General features: G+C 45.4%; 1 protein-coding gene and 1 long non-coding RNA gene across 2 annotated transcripts; both read right to left on the reverse strand.

The window, feature by feature from the left end:
* Positions 1–2,038: 2,038 nt before the first annotated feature.
* Positions 2,039–3,240, reverse strand: LOC125726462 (uncharacterized). Its single transcript, XR_007388182.1, has 3 exons — positions 3,101–3,240; positions 2,304–2,453; positions 2,039–2,108 (listed from the first exon to the last, which is right to left on the reverse strand). It is a non-coding gene; the product is annotated as an uncharacterized LOC125726462 (long non-coding RNA).
* Positions 3,241–3,593: 353 nt separating this feature from the next.
* On the reverse strand, positions 3,594–5,862 carry LOC125726466 (intersectin-2-like). The gene is made up of 4 exons (XM_049002833.1): positions 5,859–5,862; positions 5,388–5,508; positions 4,500–4,637; positions 3,594–3,678 (listed from the first exon to the last, which is right to left on the reverse strand). The coding sequence occupies exons 1-4, from the start codon at positions 5,860–5,862 to the stop codon at positions 3,594–3,596; spliced, it is 348 nt and encodes a 115-aa protein (XP_048858790.1).
* Positions 5,863–14,586: the final 8,724 nt, after the last annotated feature.

Here is a 14,586-nt window from a genome sequence, read left to right on the forward strand (position 1 = left end):
CATGTTCATTTTTTCAAAGCTGGTCAATGTGTCTCACTTTTCCTTTTTGAATGACAATGTGGCAATGGTCCAATGGCGGAACATAAAGGTGCTCCCTAACACGCCGCGGCACGTCAACACGTTTATTGCGGCGTTCACTACCGCGTATGCTAGGCTCGAGCTGTACAACCTCATGGACCGCTTGGGGCGGCGTACGCTGTACCATGATACAGACTCTGTCATTTTTGTCAGCAAGCCGGGGGACTGGATGCCACCTTTGGGTGACTTTCTTGGTGAGCTGACAAGCGAGTTGGACCCAGATGACCACATTGTGGAATTTGTTTCAGGGGGTCCCAAAACTTATGGGTACAGAACCGCAAAAAGTAAAACAAACTTGAAAGTTAAGGGAATAACGCTGCACAACACCAATTCGAAAGTTGTCAACATCGCATCCCTCACAGAGTTAGTTCACGATTTTGTGAATAACCCACGTGACCCCCCTCGAGAGATCAGGACATCTACGCAGCAAATCTTGAGGGATAAAAGGGGTTTCCTTTTGAAAACTAAGACAGTCAACAAGTGTTTCATGGTTGTGTACACCAAGCGGCAGCTACTGCCTGACTATTCCACACTGCCTTATGGATTCTAGTGACGGGTTCGACAATAGACTTCAGCACCCATTCTCGTGCATTATATCGGGACCGAGCAACTGTGGCAAGTCTTATTTCATTAAAAGACTGCTTGAGAATGTGGATTGTACATTGTCCAGAGTGCCTGAAAACGTCGTATGGTGCTATTCTTGCTGGCAACCATTGTATGATGATTTGTTGTGCAAAATAAAAAATATAAAATTTGTGGAAGGAATCCCAGAGTCTCTGTGTGACGACGAACTTTTACCATCAAATAAAATTAATTTGATCATCATTGACGACCTTATGGAAAAAGCCAGCGATAACGGCGAGGTGGAAAAAGCTTTTACCAAGTACACGCATCACAGAAATCTAAGCATCATATATCTGGTGCAGAATCTTTGCTTCCAAGGTAAGAAGAGCCGGACCATCAATCTCAACGCTAATTATATTGTATTATTTAAAAACCCCCGAGAAAAATTACAGACGAGTGTATTGGCAAGGCAGATGTACCCGCGGCATTCAAATTTTTTTCTCGAAGCTTTCGAAGACGCTACAAAAGTCCCTTACGGATATCTGTTGGTGGATTTAAAAGCCGTGACACCCGATGACTGTAGGCTCAGAACAGGAATGCTTACGTGCTCAAGAAAAAATAATAATGTCGGAGCGTATAAAAAGAAATTGGAGTGACCTGAAAGCTTTATTTGACAGTAACGCCAGACAGAGAAAGAAAATTTTAAAGACGGCATCTCCGGGTTTGCTGAACACTCTTTGTGAAATAGCTTTGAACTTTGAACTTTTGTCTGGTAGTGTACACCTACATTTTAGAAGCACAAGAAGCATGTACCACCCATGTGCCACCATGACATTTAAGTACTTCAAGAATGACTGCAGGGGGGGGGGGGGGCGCCAGGTAACGCAGGGAGAAGCAGGGAGATCAGACTCACCAGACCTACTGTTCAGCCCCATGTTGCATAGGATCTCCTTGCATCTCTGCTGCTCCACAATCAGCTGAGAATGTTTCCTCTGCCCCTCCTGCACAAAAACAGGCCAAACTCCCTCAGAAAGCTGGAGAATCCTGAAATAAACCCTCCCTGGAAACTTCACCCTATCTATCTATTGCTTTTATAGTAAATTCCCCCCCAAAAAAACTGCACATTCTCCAGGAAAGGTGTGAAGAACAGTCTCTCCCTTGGTTGCCAAAATCTGAAGACTGCTAATCAGACAGGAGTGGCACAGCAGACATAACGCCAGATCACATGGAAAAAGAACCGTGTTGAATCTATTTATCAGTGTTGCAGCTGGTGCTCGTCCCATAGCTGCTGGGATCTTGGACGGCAGCGGAGGAAGGCCGCAGACCTCAAGCTGCCGCTGCAGGGCGTTGACCTCCAGCAGGCAGCTGTCCTGCTTCTGACTGATCAGTTCCAGCTCTCCCTTCTGGATGCTCCTCTTGCTCTGGACGTCCCTGAGTCGGTCAGAGATCTGCTTGTGCTTGTCTCTCTGAAATTAAACAGTGGTCTTATGAGTCCTGAGGGCGGGAATATTGTCGCTGTGGACACAAGCATGTGTACCATTGACATCTGAAAGGAAAACGTGCGTCTCTGGTAGTGCGATTTCAACAGCTGGCTGTTCCTCGTTCCTGAAGGGGAATGCAGTCGGTCGGGGCAAACAGGTGCAGGACGGCCTGGTCCTCACCACAGCCTCCAGCTCCAGCTCCAAGCTCCTCTTCTTGGCCTTAAGCTTGATGATGTCCTCTTGTTCTTGGTTCCTCTGATTCAGCAGCTCCTGTCGCCTCCTCCGCTCCCACTCCATCTTCCTCTGACGCTCCAGCTCCTGCTTAGCAGCCTGCAGGGACACACACATGATCACGACCAAACACACACACACACACACACACACACACACACACACGCGCTAATCACAGGTCGCACACGTTCACACACAAGCTAAACCAATAACCAAATACATGCTGTCAAACCTTCCCAGCCATTCAGAGATGTACATAAACGGAGTTTCACCAGTAAACTAGTTTAATTAGTTATAATGCTGTATTTGCCCAACACAGGGTTACAATAATGAAGTTTTATTAACTTCCAGCCAATTATCACAGGGGGGCCTGGAGTCTATCCAGGACAGCACAGGGCACCAGGCTGGGGGGGTACACCCTGGACGGGATGTCAGCCCATCGCAGGGCACAAAACATGCACTTACACTAGAACCTCGCACTGCAGAGAATTTAAAGGCACCAGACCACCTAAGGGCATGTTTTTGGAGGAAGGCCACACAACACTGGGAGAACATGGAAACTCTCAAAGAGTGGAGGTGGGATTCCAACCCCCAGCTCTGAAAGGTATGAGGCAACAGTGCTGGTGAATCGCCAACAACATTAATTTGCTAAACCCAAATGTGATTGGCTGGGACTGGACCAATGACCAAAGAGCGACTGCCTAACCCCAAGTACAATGCTAGCATTCCATACTAGAAAGACTGACCTCCTTGCGTTCCAGCTCCTTTAAGCGCTCTTCCTCCTTCTGCCATTCCAGCTCGCGTTGCCTCTCCAGCCGCCGCTCCTGCTCCTGTTGCCGCCTCCTCTCCTGCTCCCGCGCCTCCTGCTCACGCCGCTCCTGCTCCTCTCGGGCCTTCTGGGCCCGCCTCTCTTGCTCGCGCCGCTCCTGCTCCTGTAAGACCTGCCGCCGCCTCTCCAGCTCAGCGTTTCCCCGCTGGAAGTTCTCCTTTAGCTTGTCCTCGAACGAAACTGCAAGGAGGGCCATGCACACGCACACGTGGTAACCATGGCAATAGGGGCAGTGACCTTTGACCTCCTGCAATTCAATGTGAATCAGGTGATTCTTTGTAAAGATACTAAGAACGGCACATCACTAATACACACTTGTGTCACCAAAAACATTCACTAGCTGAAGGTGCCTGTCTTTGTGTGTGTGTGTGTGTGTGTGTGTGTGTGTGTAAATCCGTCTGTCCGTTCTACTAATGCTTCTGGGGTGGTTCAACTTGAATTTCTTCAGGGACGATGGTGCGATTCAAAGGAAGCAATTCCCCCTGCTTCCCCGTTCTGCAAAATACAACATGCCTCCGTGTAGGTAGAAGGTGCTAGAACCTGAGACTCTGAGTCAGGCTACACAGGAACAACCACCATACAGCTTCCCGTGCTCACTCATCAGGAGTCCCTTAGCTGGGCTCAGTCGAAGTATCTCAGTGTATGGGGACACTCTCCCTTTCTGTAACAAAGCCTCCTAGCCTGTGATTCCAGATGGGTCAATGTCCAGCCTGACACAGCATATTCAACCCCCCCGCCTTTCCCCATTCATTACATATAACTATGGAAAAAAGTTAGAGACCATAGCACCAATTTTTGTTTCACTCAGTTCTCCTTTATGGGTATGGATCTGTGAATAATGTTTTTTTTTCTTTTGCAAACTGCAGCCTGGTTCTTTCCTGCTTCTCATTAATGAAGGGCTTCTTCCTTGCTTTATGGGACTTCAGCCCTGCTTCTATGAGCCTGTTATGAACTGTCCTAGCAGTGCACCTCACACCTGCACTTAACGTTTCCACCAAGTACAGGTCACTTGAGGTCATGATTCATGAGGCACTGTCGGATAAGTGAACGGGCATCTCAAGCATTGGGAAGTCGTTTCCACCCTTTACCTGGCTGCTTTCTGGCCTTTCTCAGTGTCTCCCGTTTCACCATATTCTTGTACACTTGCGTACTTAGAACCTGGAAGCAACCTGACGCTCAGCGTACCTTTCTGCCAGCAAAACCAGCTTTAAACAAGCAGATTTTTTTTCCAGTATAGAGTGGTCTCAATTTTTTTCCAGAGCTCTATTTACTGCTCTGCCGGGTTCACCGATTGGCCACCGGCGGCGGCTGTCTACCTGACGGAGGGGGGCACCAGGTCCCCGGGAAGCGTGAGGGGCAGCGGCTGTCCGGCCTTCGCCATGTCCACCAGGTGCATAGCCAGGATGAACTCCTCCCCTGTCAGCTGGCCGTCCTTGTCCACATCTGCCAGGTTCCTTGGGAGAACATGTGGGAAGGTCAGTAATCGAACCGGGTGCACAGATGGCGAAGACCAGCATAACTTCACCCAGACCATGAGGGGTCCAATTTAAAAACCAAACTAACCTACAAAAAAATGACAACTTACCCTGAGTTTTGTCCAACTGTAGGCTAATGCAAGTGTTCCAAGCATGTTTAAGGTATGCTAGGCTAGGCTATGAAGTTTGTTAGGTGAGCTGTAATAATAAAATGTATTCTCACCTAACAATATATTTTTTAGCAGTATTTTGAGAGACAGACATATAAAAAACAAAATGCCTTTAAATTTTTTTATTTTTTTTTAAAGCAGTGATTATTGCAGCACATTAAAAACCTGCGACACGCTTCCTATCAGTAGGATCCCATGAGTCACAACTCAGAAGTACAGACCTCCTGCCTCGAGCCGTCGCACCAGCTGCCTGACGCGTGCTAACAGGAACAGACCACTTAAGAAAAGCAACCAGCCCTGGAAATATCATGATGGCTTCTGAAATCAGCGCAGGGTCAATTGGAGCAATTAGAGGTTGTTCAGGGGACCAGCAGAGAAATCACTGCCAATCCGGGGACTTGAACTGTCGACCTTGAGGTTACAGACATATGGTCCTCACCTGTGGAGCCACACACTGCCCGCATAGAGTGGATGCTGAAAGGATTGAGCTACGTAATTTAAGAGGGGCAAATAAACCAAGCGCACCACTGCGGCCGTGAAGAATTCAGTGGACACTCACCAAACAGTGGCTAGCTGAGTCTGAATGAGCTGGGATGAGGCCAGAACGTTCCTGACCTGCACACCTGCAAGGTAGAAAAATGGCGAGGGGAATATGAGCTTCAAGCTGAACGACCTGAAAACTGTGGGGGGGGGAGGGGGGGTTCCCACCAAGAAACCACCATTAACGTACAAAATGTTTCATAATCTAGCTCCCGTCGAACACAGCCTGCAATGTCACTTGTGAGCTGTGACTCATTTAATTACTGGAGTAATTAAATCAACAGCCGGAGCCCTGAGCCTTTTACCAGTGATGCAAAAGTCTGTAATTAATGTGAACTGCTTTCCTATTATTACGAACATGCCTGACGAATCCCTGAACAAGCTTATTACAAATAACATGCTGTGTTTAATTGTCATTAAAAGGTGCTAACTGGGTTCGCTGGGGAACCTGTCAAGTGCAGAGGTGGCATCTGAATAATCTACTCCTTACACATCTCTGTTATGACTGCAACACCCACATTCAGATCATTAAAGGAAAAGCGTTTATGGCTGTTTAATGTCGTCGACACTAGAAACAAAGTTCCTCAGATCAGAGTTGAGTAGAATCAGGTGATGAAACTAGCGTCAAAATAGGCACTGTATAAAAAAGCTACAAGCATTTTAATTATTTCAAAAGTTAGCATGCTAGCCTGTTAGCATGTAAAATGCCTTGGCATGCTCAGATCAGGCTGAAAGGTTTGATCTAGGCGTATAGCAACACCCAGATTCAGAATATGGAGTAATCTCAAAACTTAGCATGTTAGCATATTAGCATCAAAACCAGATGTGTGGGCGTATCTCCGCCTAGGAATCTCGTAGAGACTAGAAACAAAGTTCCTCAGATTAGACATGATGAGAAAAGACATAAAACTAGCATCAAAATGTACAAAAAACTACAATCATGTTAACATATTAGCATCACAACCAGAAGTCGGCATCTCACCAGCCTAGGAATGCCCTAGAGATTAGAAACAAAGATCCTCAGATCCATCTTAATAAGTAGAGTAAAGAAATAAAACTAGCGTCAAAACAGGCTATGTACAGAAAAAACTACAATCATGTTAGCATATTAGCATCAAAACCAGAAGTGGGCGTAACTCACCCTAGGAATGTCGTCGACACTAGAAACAAAGTTCCTCAGATGAGAGTTGATGAGTAGAGTAAAGACATAAAACTAGCATCAAAACAGGCAATGCACAAAAAAACTACAATCATGCTAGCATATTAGCAACAAAACCGGAAGTGGGCGTAACTCACCCTAGGAATGTCGTCGACACTAGAAACAAAGTTCCTCAGATGAGAGTTGATGAGTAGAGTAAAGACATAAAACTAGCATCAAAACAGGCAATGTACAAAAAACTACAATCATGCTAGCATATTAGCATCAAAACCAGAAGTCGGCATCTCACAGCCTAGGAATACCCTAGAGATTAGAAACAAAGTTACTCAGATCCGGCTTGATGAGTAGAATCGAGTGAAGAAATTAGCGTCAAAATAGGCAATGTACCGAAAAAAAAACTACAATCATGTTAGCATATTAGCAACAAAACCGGAAGTGGGCGTAACTCACCCTAGGAATGTCGTCGACACTAGAAACAAAGTTCCTCAGATCAGAGTTGATGAGTAGAGTAAAGACCACTTCCGGTTATCTCACTGCTGATTTCCTGGAGCTGCTAGATTCCCTCAACCTACAACAACAACATGTTGATGTCCCCACACATTCCAGGGGTCACACACTTGACTTGGTGTCAAGTGAGGCCAAGCACAGAGCCCTGTGGGACACCACAGGTGACGTTGTGGATGTGAGATTTTGCGCTGCTAAGGGTGACATGTTCGGTTCTGCCAGTTAGGTATGACGTGAACCAGTTATGAACAGTTCCTGAGAGTCCCATGGTGCATTGCAGGCGGTGAAAGAGGATGTTATGGTCTATTGTGTCAAAAGCAGCTGTCAGGTCAAGGAGGATGAGTATAGAAGGGGAACCAGTATCTGCAGTCATCAGAAGATCATTGGTGACCTTGACCAGGGCTGTTTCTGTGCTATGGCCAGGGCGGAAACCGGACTGAAATTTTTCAAACAGGTTATTCAGTTTGAGGTGATCATGAAGTTGTGCTGCAACTGTTTTTTTTCCAGAACTTTAGAGAGGCATGGAAGATTGGAGATGGGCCCATAGTTAGAGAGAACTTCAGAGTCCATGGTGGGTTTTTTCAATAGAGGTCTGATGACAGCAGTTTTTAAAGTAGAAGGAATATGGCCAGTCAGGAGGGATTGGTTTATGATCCTGGTGATGAGTGGAGAGACGGCAGAGATGTTAACCTTTAGCAGGGCTGAAGGGAAAGGGTCCAGGGAACTGGTAGATGGTTTCATTTTCCTGATGACGTTCTCCACCTCTTCCCGTGTGGTAGCAGAGAAGGAGCAAAGTGGCTGGACCTTCTCAGGTAGTAGGTCGACAGTTGGAGGAGGCAAGATATTCGTGATGGAGAGGTATGAACGGATATTATCAACATTTTGTCTGAAGAAATTAATGTGCATGTTGCACCTCTGCTGTTGCACTGCTGACAGGTTCAGAGGAGAGAAATTTAAGGTCCAGGGCCAGGGCATCTGCATTGATGGTCTTCAGATTTCTGAAATGGATCTGACGTTTTGGTTTGATATGGGGCGGAGAGAAAGGCCAGCTCCATTGACACTACTTTATGGTCCGAGATACCAAGATCATATACCTGTAGATTACTGATGGGGGCGAAGTTTGAAATGACCAAGTCAAGTGTGTGAACCCTGGAATGTGTGGGGACATCAACATGTTGTTGTAGGTTGAGGGAATCTAGCAGCTCCAGGAAATCAGCAGTGAGATAACCGGAAGTGGGCGTATCTCCGCCTAGGAATGTCGTCGACACTAGAAACAAAGTTCCTCAGATCAGAGTTGAGTAGAATCAGGTGATGAAACTAGCGTCAAAATAGGCACTGTATAAAAAAGCTACAAGCATTTTAATTATTTCAAAAGTTAGCATGCTAGCCTGTTAGCATGTAAAATGCCTTGGCATGCTCAGATCAGGCTGAAAGGTTTGATCTAGGCGTATAGCAACACCCAGATTCAGAATATGGAGTAATCTCAAAACTTAGCATGTTAGCATATTAGCATCAAAACCAGATGTGTGGGCGTATCTCCGCCTAGGAATCTCGTAGAGACTAGAAACAAAGTTCCTCAGATTAGACATGATGAGAAAAGACATAAAACTAGCATCAAAATGTACAAAAAACTACAATCATGTTAACATATTAGCATCACAACCAGAAGTCGGCATCTCACCAGCCTAGGAATGCCCTAGAGATTAGAAACAAAGATCCTCAGATCCATCTTAATAAGTAGAGTAAAGAAATAAAACTAGCGTCAAAACAGGCTATGTACAGAAAAAACTACAATCATGTTAGCATATTAGCATCAAAACCAGAAGTGGGCGTAACTCACCCTAGGAATGTCGTCGAGACTAGAAACAAAGTTCCTCAGATGAGAGTTGATGAGTAGAGTAAAGACATTAAACTAGCATCAAAACAGGCAATGCACAAAAAAACTACAATCATGCTAGCATATTAGCAACAAAACCGGAAGTGGGCGTAACTCACCCTAGGAATGTCGTCGACACTAGAAACAAAGTTCCTCAGATGAGAGTTGATGAGTAGAGTAAAGACATAAAACTAGCATCAAAACAGGCAATGTACAAAAAACTACAATCATGCTAGCATATTAGCATCAAAACCAGAAGTCGGCATCTCACAGCCTAGGAATACCCTAGAGATTAGAAACAAAGTTACTCAGATCCGGCTTGATGAGTAGAATCGAGTGAAGAAATTAGCGTCAAAATAGGCAATGTACCGAAAAAAAAACTACAATCATGTTAGCATATTAGCAACAAAACCGGAAGTGGGCGTAACTCACCCTAGGAATGTCGTCGACACTAGAAACAAAGTTCCTCAGATCAGAGTTGATGAGTAGAGTAAAGACCACTTCCGGTTATCTCACTGCTGATTTCCTGGAGCTGCTAGATTCCCTCAACCTACAACAACAACATGTTGATGTCCCCACACATTCCAGGGGTCACACACTTGACTTGGTGTCAAGTGAGGCCAAGCACAGAGCCCTGTGGGACACCACAGGTGACGTTGTGGATGTGAGATTTTGCGCTGCTAAGGGTGACATGTTCGGTTCTGCCAGTTAGGTATGACGTGAACCAGTTATGAACAGTTCCTGAGAGTCCCATGGTGCATTGCAGGCGGTGAAAGAGGATGTTATGGTCTATTGTGTCAAAAGCAGCTGTCAGGTCAAGGAGGATGAGTATAGAAGGGGAACCAGTATCTGCAGTCATCAGAAGATCATTGGTGACCTTGACCAGGGCTGTTTCTGTGCTATGGCCAGGGCGGAAACCGGACTGAAATTTTTCAAACAGGTTATTCAGTTTGAGGTGATCATGAAGTTGTGCTGCAACTGTTTTTTTTCCAGAACTTTAGAGAGGCATGGAAGATTGGAGATGGGCCCATAGTTAGAGAGAACTTCAGAGTCCATGGTGGGTTTTTTCAATAGAGGTCTGATGACAGCAGTTTTTAAAGTAGAAGGAATATGGCCAGTCAGGAGGGATTGGTTTATGATCCTGGTGATGAGTGGAGAGACGGCAGAGATGTTAACCTTTAGCAGGGCTGAAGGGAAAGGGTCCAGGGAACTGGTAGATGGTTTCATTTTCCTGATGACGTTCTCCACCTCTTCCCGTGTGGTAGCAGAGAAGGAGCAAAGTGGCTGGACCTTCTCAGGTAGTAGGTCGACAGTTGGAGGAGGCAAGATATTCGTGATGGAGAGGTATGAACGGATATTATCAACATTTTGTCTGAAGAAATTGATGTGCATGTTGCACCTCTGCTGTTGCACTGCTGACAGGTTCAGAGGAGAGAAATTTAAGGTCCAGGGCCAGGGCATCTGCATTGATGGTCTTCAGATTTCTGAAATGGATCTGACGTTTTGGTTTGATATGGGGCGGAGAGAAAGGCCAGCTCCATTGACACTACTTTATGGTCCGAGATACCAAGATCATATACCTGTAGATTACTGATGGGGGCGAAGTTTGAAATGACCAAGTCAAGTGTGTGAACCCTGGAATGTGTGGGGACATCAACATGTTGTTGTAGGTTGAGGGAATCTAGCAGCTCCAGGAAATCAGCAGTGAGATAACCGGAAGTGGGCGTATCTCCGCCTAGGAATGTCGTCGACACTAGAAACAAAGTTCCTCAGATCAGAGTTGAGTAGAATCAGGTGATGAAACTAGCGTCAAAATAGGCACTGTATAAAAAAGCTACAAGCATTTTAATTATTTCAAAAGTTAGCATGCTAGCCTGTTAGCATGTAAAATGCCTTGGCATGCTCAGATCAGGCTGAAAGGTTTGATCTAGGCGTATAGCAACACCCAGATTCAGAATATGGAGTAATCTCAAAACTTAGCATGTTAGCATATTAGCATCAAAACCAGATGTGTGGGCGTATCTCCGCCTAGGAATCTCGTAGAGACTAGAAACAAAGTTCCTCAGATTAGACATGATGAGAAAAGACATAAAACTAGCATCAAAATGTACAAAAAACTACAATCATGTTAACATATTAGCATCACAACCAGAAGTCGGCATCTCACCAGCCTAGGAATGCCCTAGAGATTAGAAACAAAGATCCTCAGATCCATCTTAATAAGTAGAGTAAAGAAATAAAACTAGCGTCAAAACAGGCTATGTACAGAAAAAACTACAATCATGTTAGCATATTAGCATCAAAACCAGAAGTGGGCGTAACTCACCCTAGGAATGTCGTCGAGACTAGAAACAAAGTTCCTCAGATGAGAGTTGATGAGTAGAGTAAAGACATTAAACTAGCATCAAAACAGGCAATGCACAAAAAAACTACAATCATGCTAGCATATTAGCAACAAAACCGGAAGTGGGCGTAACTCACCCTAGGAATGTCGTCGACACTAGAAACAAAGTTCCTCAGATGAGAGTTGATGAGTAGAGTAAAGACATAAAACTAGCATCAAAACAGGCAATGCCAAGTCATGGAAGGGTGGGATGGGGGACACATAAGTGTGGGGTAGGAACTGTGGAATCAGGCAGGGGTGTAAGAATTTAGGATATAGTCTTGTTATTTTAAAGAAGGTGTACATGATTATTTAATTACATTTAATGGCAACCAGTAAGCTGCATTTAGCACCATGCTGCAAATACACATTAAAAACTTTAAAGAATGGTAATATAACTTGACCATAGTTTTTAGTTACACAAATATTTGTAAGACGTAACATGAAAGTTTTTCAAAGTGAGATGTACAGATGTTTTAAAATGTAACATGAAAGTTTTTAAAAGTAAGATGTACAAATGTTTTAAAATGTGACATGAAAGTTTTTCAAAGAAAGATGTACAAATGTTTTAAAATGTAACATGAAAGTTTTTCAAAGTAAGATGTACAAATGTACAAATTCACATAAACCGGTTAAAAAGAATTTCCCCAGGAACAGAGTGTTTGTACTGACAACCATGTGTCAGTGGCAGGCCGATTTATGCGACATGCAAGGGCTGGCGACGTACAATGATGGGTTAAAGTATCTGCTTGCGGTGATTGATGTTTTTTCCAAAAAGGCCTACGCGTGTGCGTTAAGAGACAAGACTGGGGTGGCAGTGGGTGTGCGTTTGTATGTATGTATGTGTCATGCCCTGCTCGTCGGCTCCTCATGTGTGCCACGCCCCCTGAATTCCCACGTGTGCTTCCCTGATCGTTTCCAGCGTTGTCTGATTTCATTGCTTAGTCTCGTTGTATTTAAGTCCTGGTCTGACCTGTTCCCTTTGTCTGTCATTGTGGATTCGGCGTGGGTGAATGTTTCCTGGTCCTGTCGTCCCAAATAAACCCCCGTTAGCCCTGAATACCGCCTGTTTTCAAGCAGAAACTGCAGTGTTAAAGGGTCCAACAATATCAAGGCCAAGTTTCTTCCATGGTCCATCAGGCAGCGGGACTGGTTGCAAAGGAGCAGGGTGAATAGAAGCTGTTTTATCATTAACCTGGCAGAGTATACATGAAGCAATGCAAGACTGAACTTGTGAGTCCATCTTTGGCCACCAGTAGAGGTCGCGCAGACGTTGCTTTGTGCGGACGATTCCTTGATGACTCTCATGTGCAAGCATGATCAGTGCGTGTCGTAAGGAGAGTGGCACGATGAGTCTTGAGCCTCTGAGGATGTAGTTATCCTTGACGGAGAGCTCATCTCTGATCTTATAGTATAGGGCTAGTACACCACTTACTGATTTAACCGATGGAGGCCAACCACTTTCAAGTTGTGAGCGCAGGGCTGACAGTTCAGGACAAGAAGAACAAGCAGAGTTGAAGTCAGCCACTGGAAGGGAGCTTAGGACAGCAGAAATATGTGCCACCATCTCGGGTTCTGAATCTGAAATAGAGTCAGGAGGCGCAGGCAGGGGAAGGCGCGAGAGACAATCAGCCGTATAGTTCTGGGAGCCTGGTCGATAGACAACATCATAGTCAAAACATAGCAGGCGTGCAGACCAGCGGGCAACCCGCATACCAGCCCGACCGATTCCCTTTGTGCTGAGCAGTGTTGTCAATGCCTGGTGATCTGTGCGGAGAGTAAAACGACGTCCCCACAGGTATGTTCTCCATTTTTCTGTAGCCCACACACAAGCAAGTGCTTCTTTTTCAACAGTCGAGTATTTCCTCTCCGTTTCAGTCAGTGTGCGGGAAGCGAAAGCCACAGGCTTCTCTGTGCCATCAGGTTGTACTTGTGCAAAGACAGCTCCAAGTCCATAGTCACTTGCATCTGTGGAAATTACCGGTCGTAGAGAAGGGTTAAAAAGAGCAAGCGCAGGACTGTCCACAAGAAGTTGCTTAACTTCCTCAAAGCTGCTTTGTGCTGCAGGAGACCATGTAAATGTGTCTTTTTCACTGACACAGGCACGCATAGGAGCCACAACCGTCGCAAAGTTAGGCAGAAACTTTGAATACCAGGACACTAGGCCCAGAAACGATCTCAGGGCAACAGCGTCAGATGGAGGAGGGGCTTTCAGGACAGCATTAATGTGTTCTTGGTCAGGAAGAATGCCATCTACAGTAATGACATGACCTAGGAAGCGTAGGGAGGTTTTCCTGAAGTGACATTTGTTCTCATTGAGAACCAATCCAGCCTCCTTCAGCTTTTGGAGGACAGCGTTGAGGTTCTGGTCATGCTCAACAGGGGAGTTGCCATAGACAATAAGGTCATCCAAATAATTTTGAACACCTGGAAGACCGTTGAGAATGTCAGCCATCATTTTCTGGAAGGCTGAGGGGGCTGATGTGAGGCCATAAGGAATTCTGCAGAATCGGAACAGACCATCATGTGTGATGAATGCTGTAAGGTCTCTGCTATCTTCATGAAGAGGCAACTGGTAGTATGCATTAGCCAGATCGATTGTAGAAAACAGCTTTGCACCTTGTAAATTTGCAAGCAGTTCATCCACATGAGGTAGAGGGTAGCAATCTGTGACCACAGCCTTGTTTGGTTCACGGAGATCTGTGCACATTCGTATTCCACCAGTTTTCCGTCCTGTAACTACAATAGGCGAAACCCAAGGTGATGCATCAATTTTCTCAATCACACCAGCTTTCAGCAAGCGGTCAAGTTCAGCTGAGACAGAAGCTCTTACAGCAAAAGGCAGGCGTCGTAATTTCTGGCGTACTGGTTTAACAGTGGGGTCAATTTTCACCTTATGCACAAAGTTTTGTGCACAACCAATGTCTGGAGTAGTAGGGATGCAGGAAGCGGTTGAAACAGTCACACAGCTAACAGCACAGGGAGCAGATGCAGAGTTTGTGGTAAACACGGGAGGGAGGGTAGTGTTACCTTCAATGCAGATGCTTAAGGCTTTCATGAGATCTCTTCCTAAAAGAGAAGTGCCCTTCTTCACCACGTAAAATGTAACTGGGGCAGTGAGAACTCCTCTACTCACTTTGACTTGTAGGCAACCAAGCACAGGAATTCTCTTCCTTGTGTAAGTCACTAGCTGACTAACAGGTGGAAGTAGTGGTGTGTCATTGAAATACTGAACATAGATGTGGTGTGGCAAAATAGATACTCCTGATCCTGTGTCAACAACCATTTCATGCTCT

This window comes from Brienomyrus brachyistius, unplaced genomic scaffold (assembly GCF_023856365.1).
Source record: "Brienomyrus brachyistius isolate T26 unplaced genomic scaffold, BBRACH_0.4 scaffold72, whole genome shotgun sequence".
NCBI classification, from domain to species: Eukaryota; Metazoa; Chordata; class Actinopteri; order Osteoglossiformes; family Mormyridae; genus Brienomyrus; species Brienomyrus brachyistius.

Excerpts from the sequence above, each read along its gene's own strand:
- LOC125726466 (XM_049002833.1), bottom strand. Across the intron at positions 4,638-5,387 it reads ACTCAGCTAGCCACTGTTTG|GAACCTGGCAGATGTGGACA; the intron begins GTGAGTGTCCAC and ends TGTTCTCCCAAG. Across the intron at positions 3,679-4,499 it reads CTGGTGCCCCCCTCCGTCAG|AACGGGGAAGCAGGGGGAAT; the intron begins GTAGACAGCCGC and ends TGTATTTTGCAG.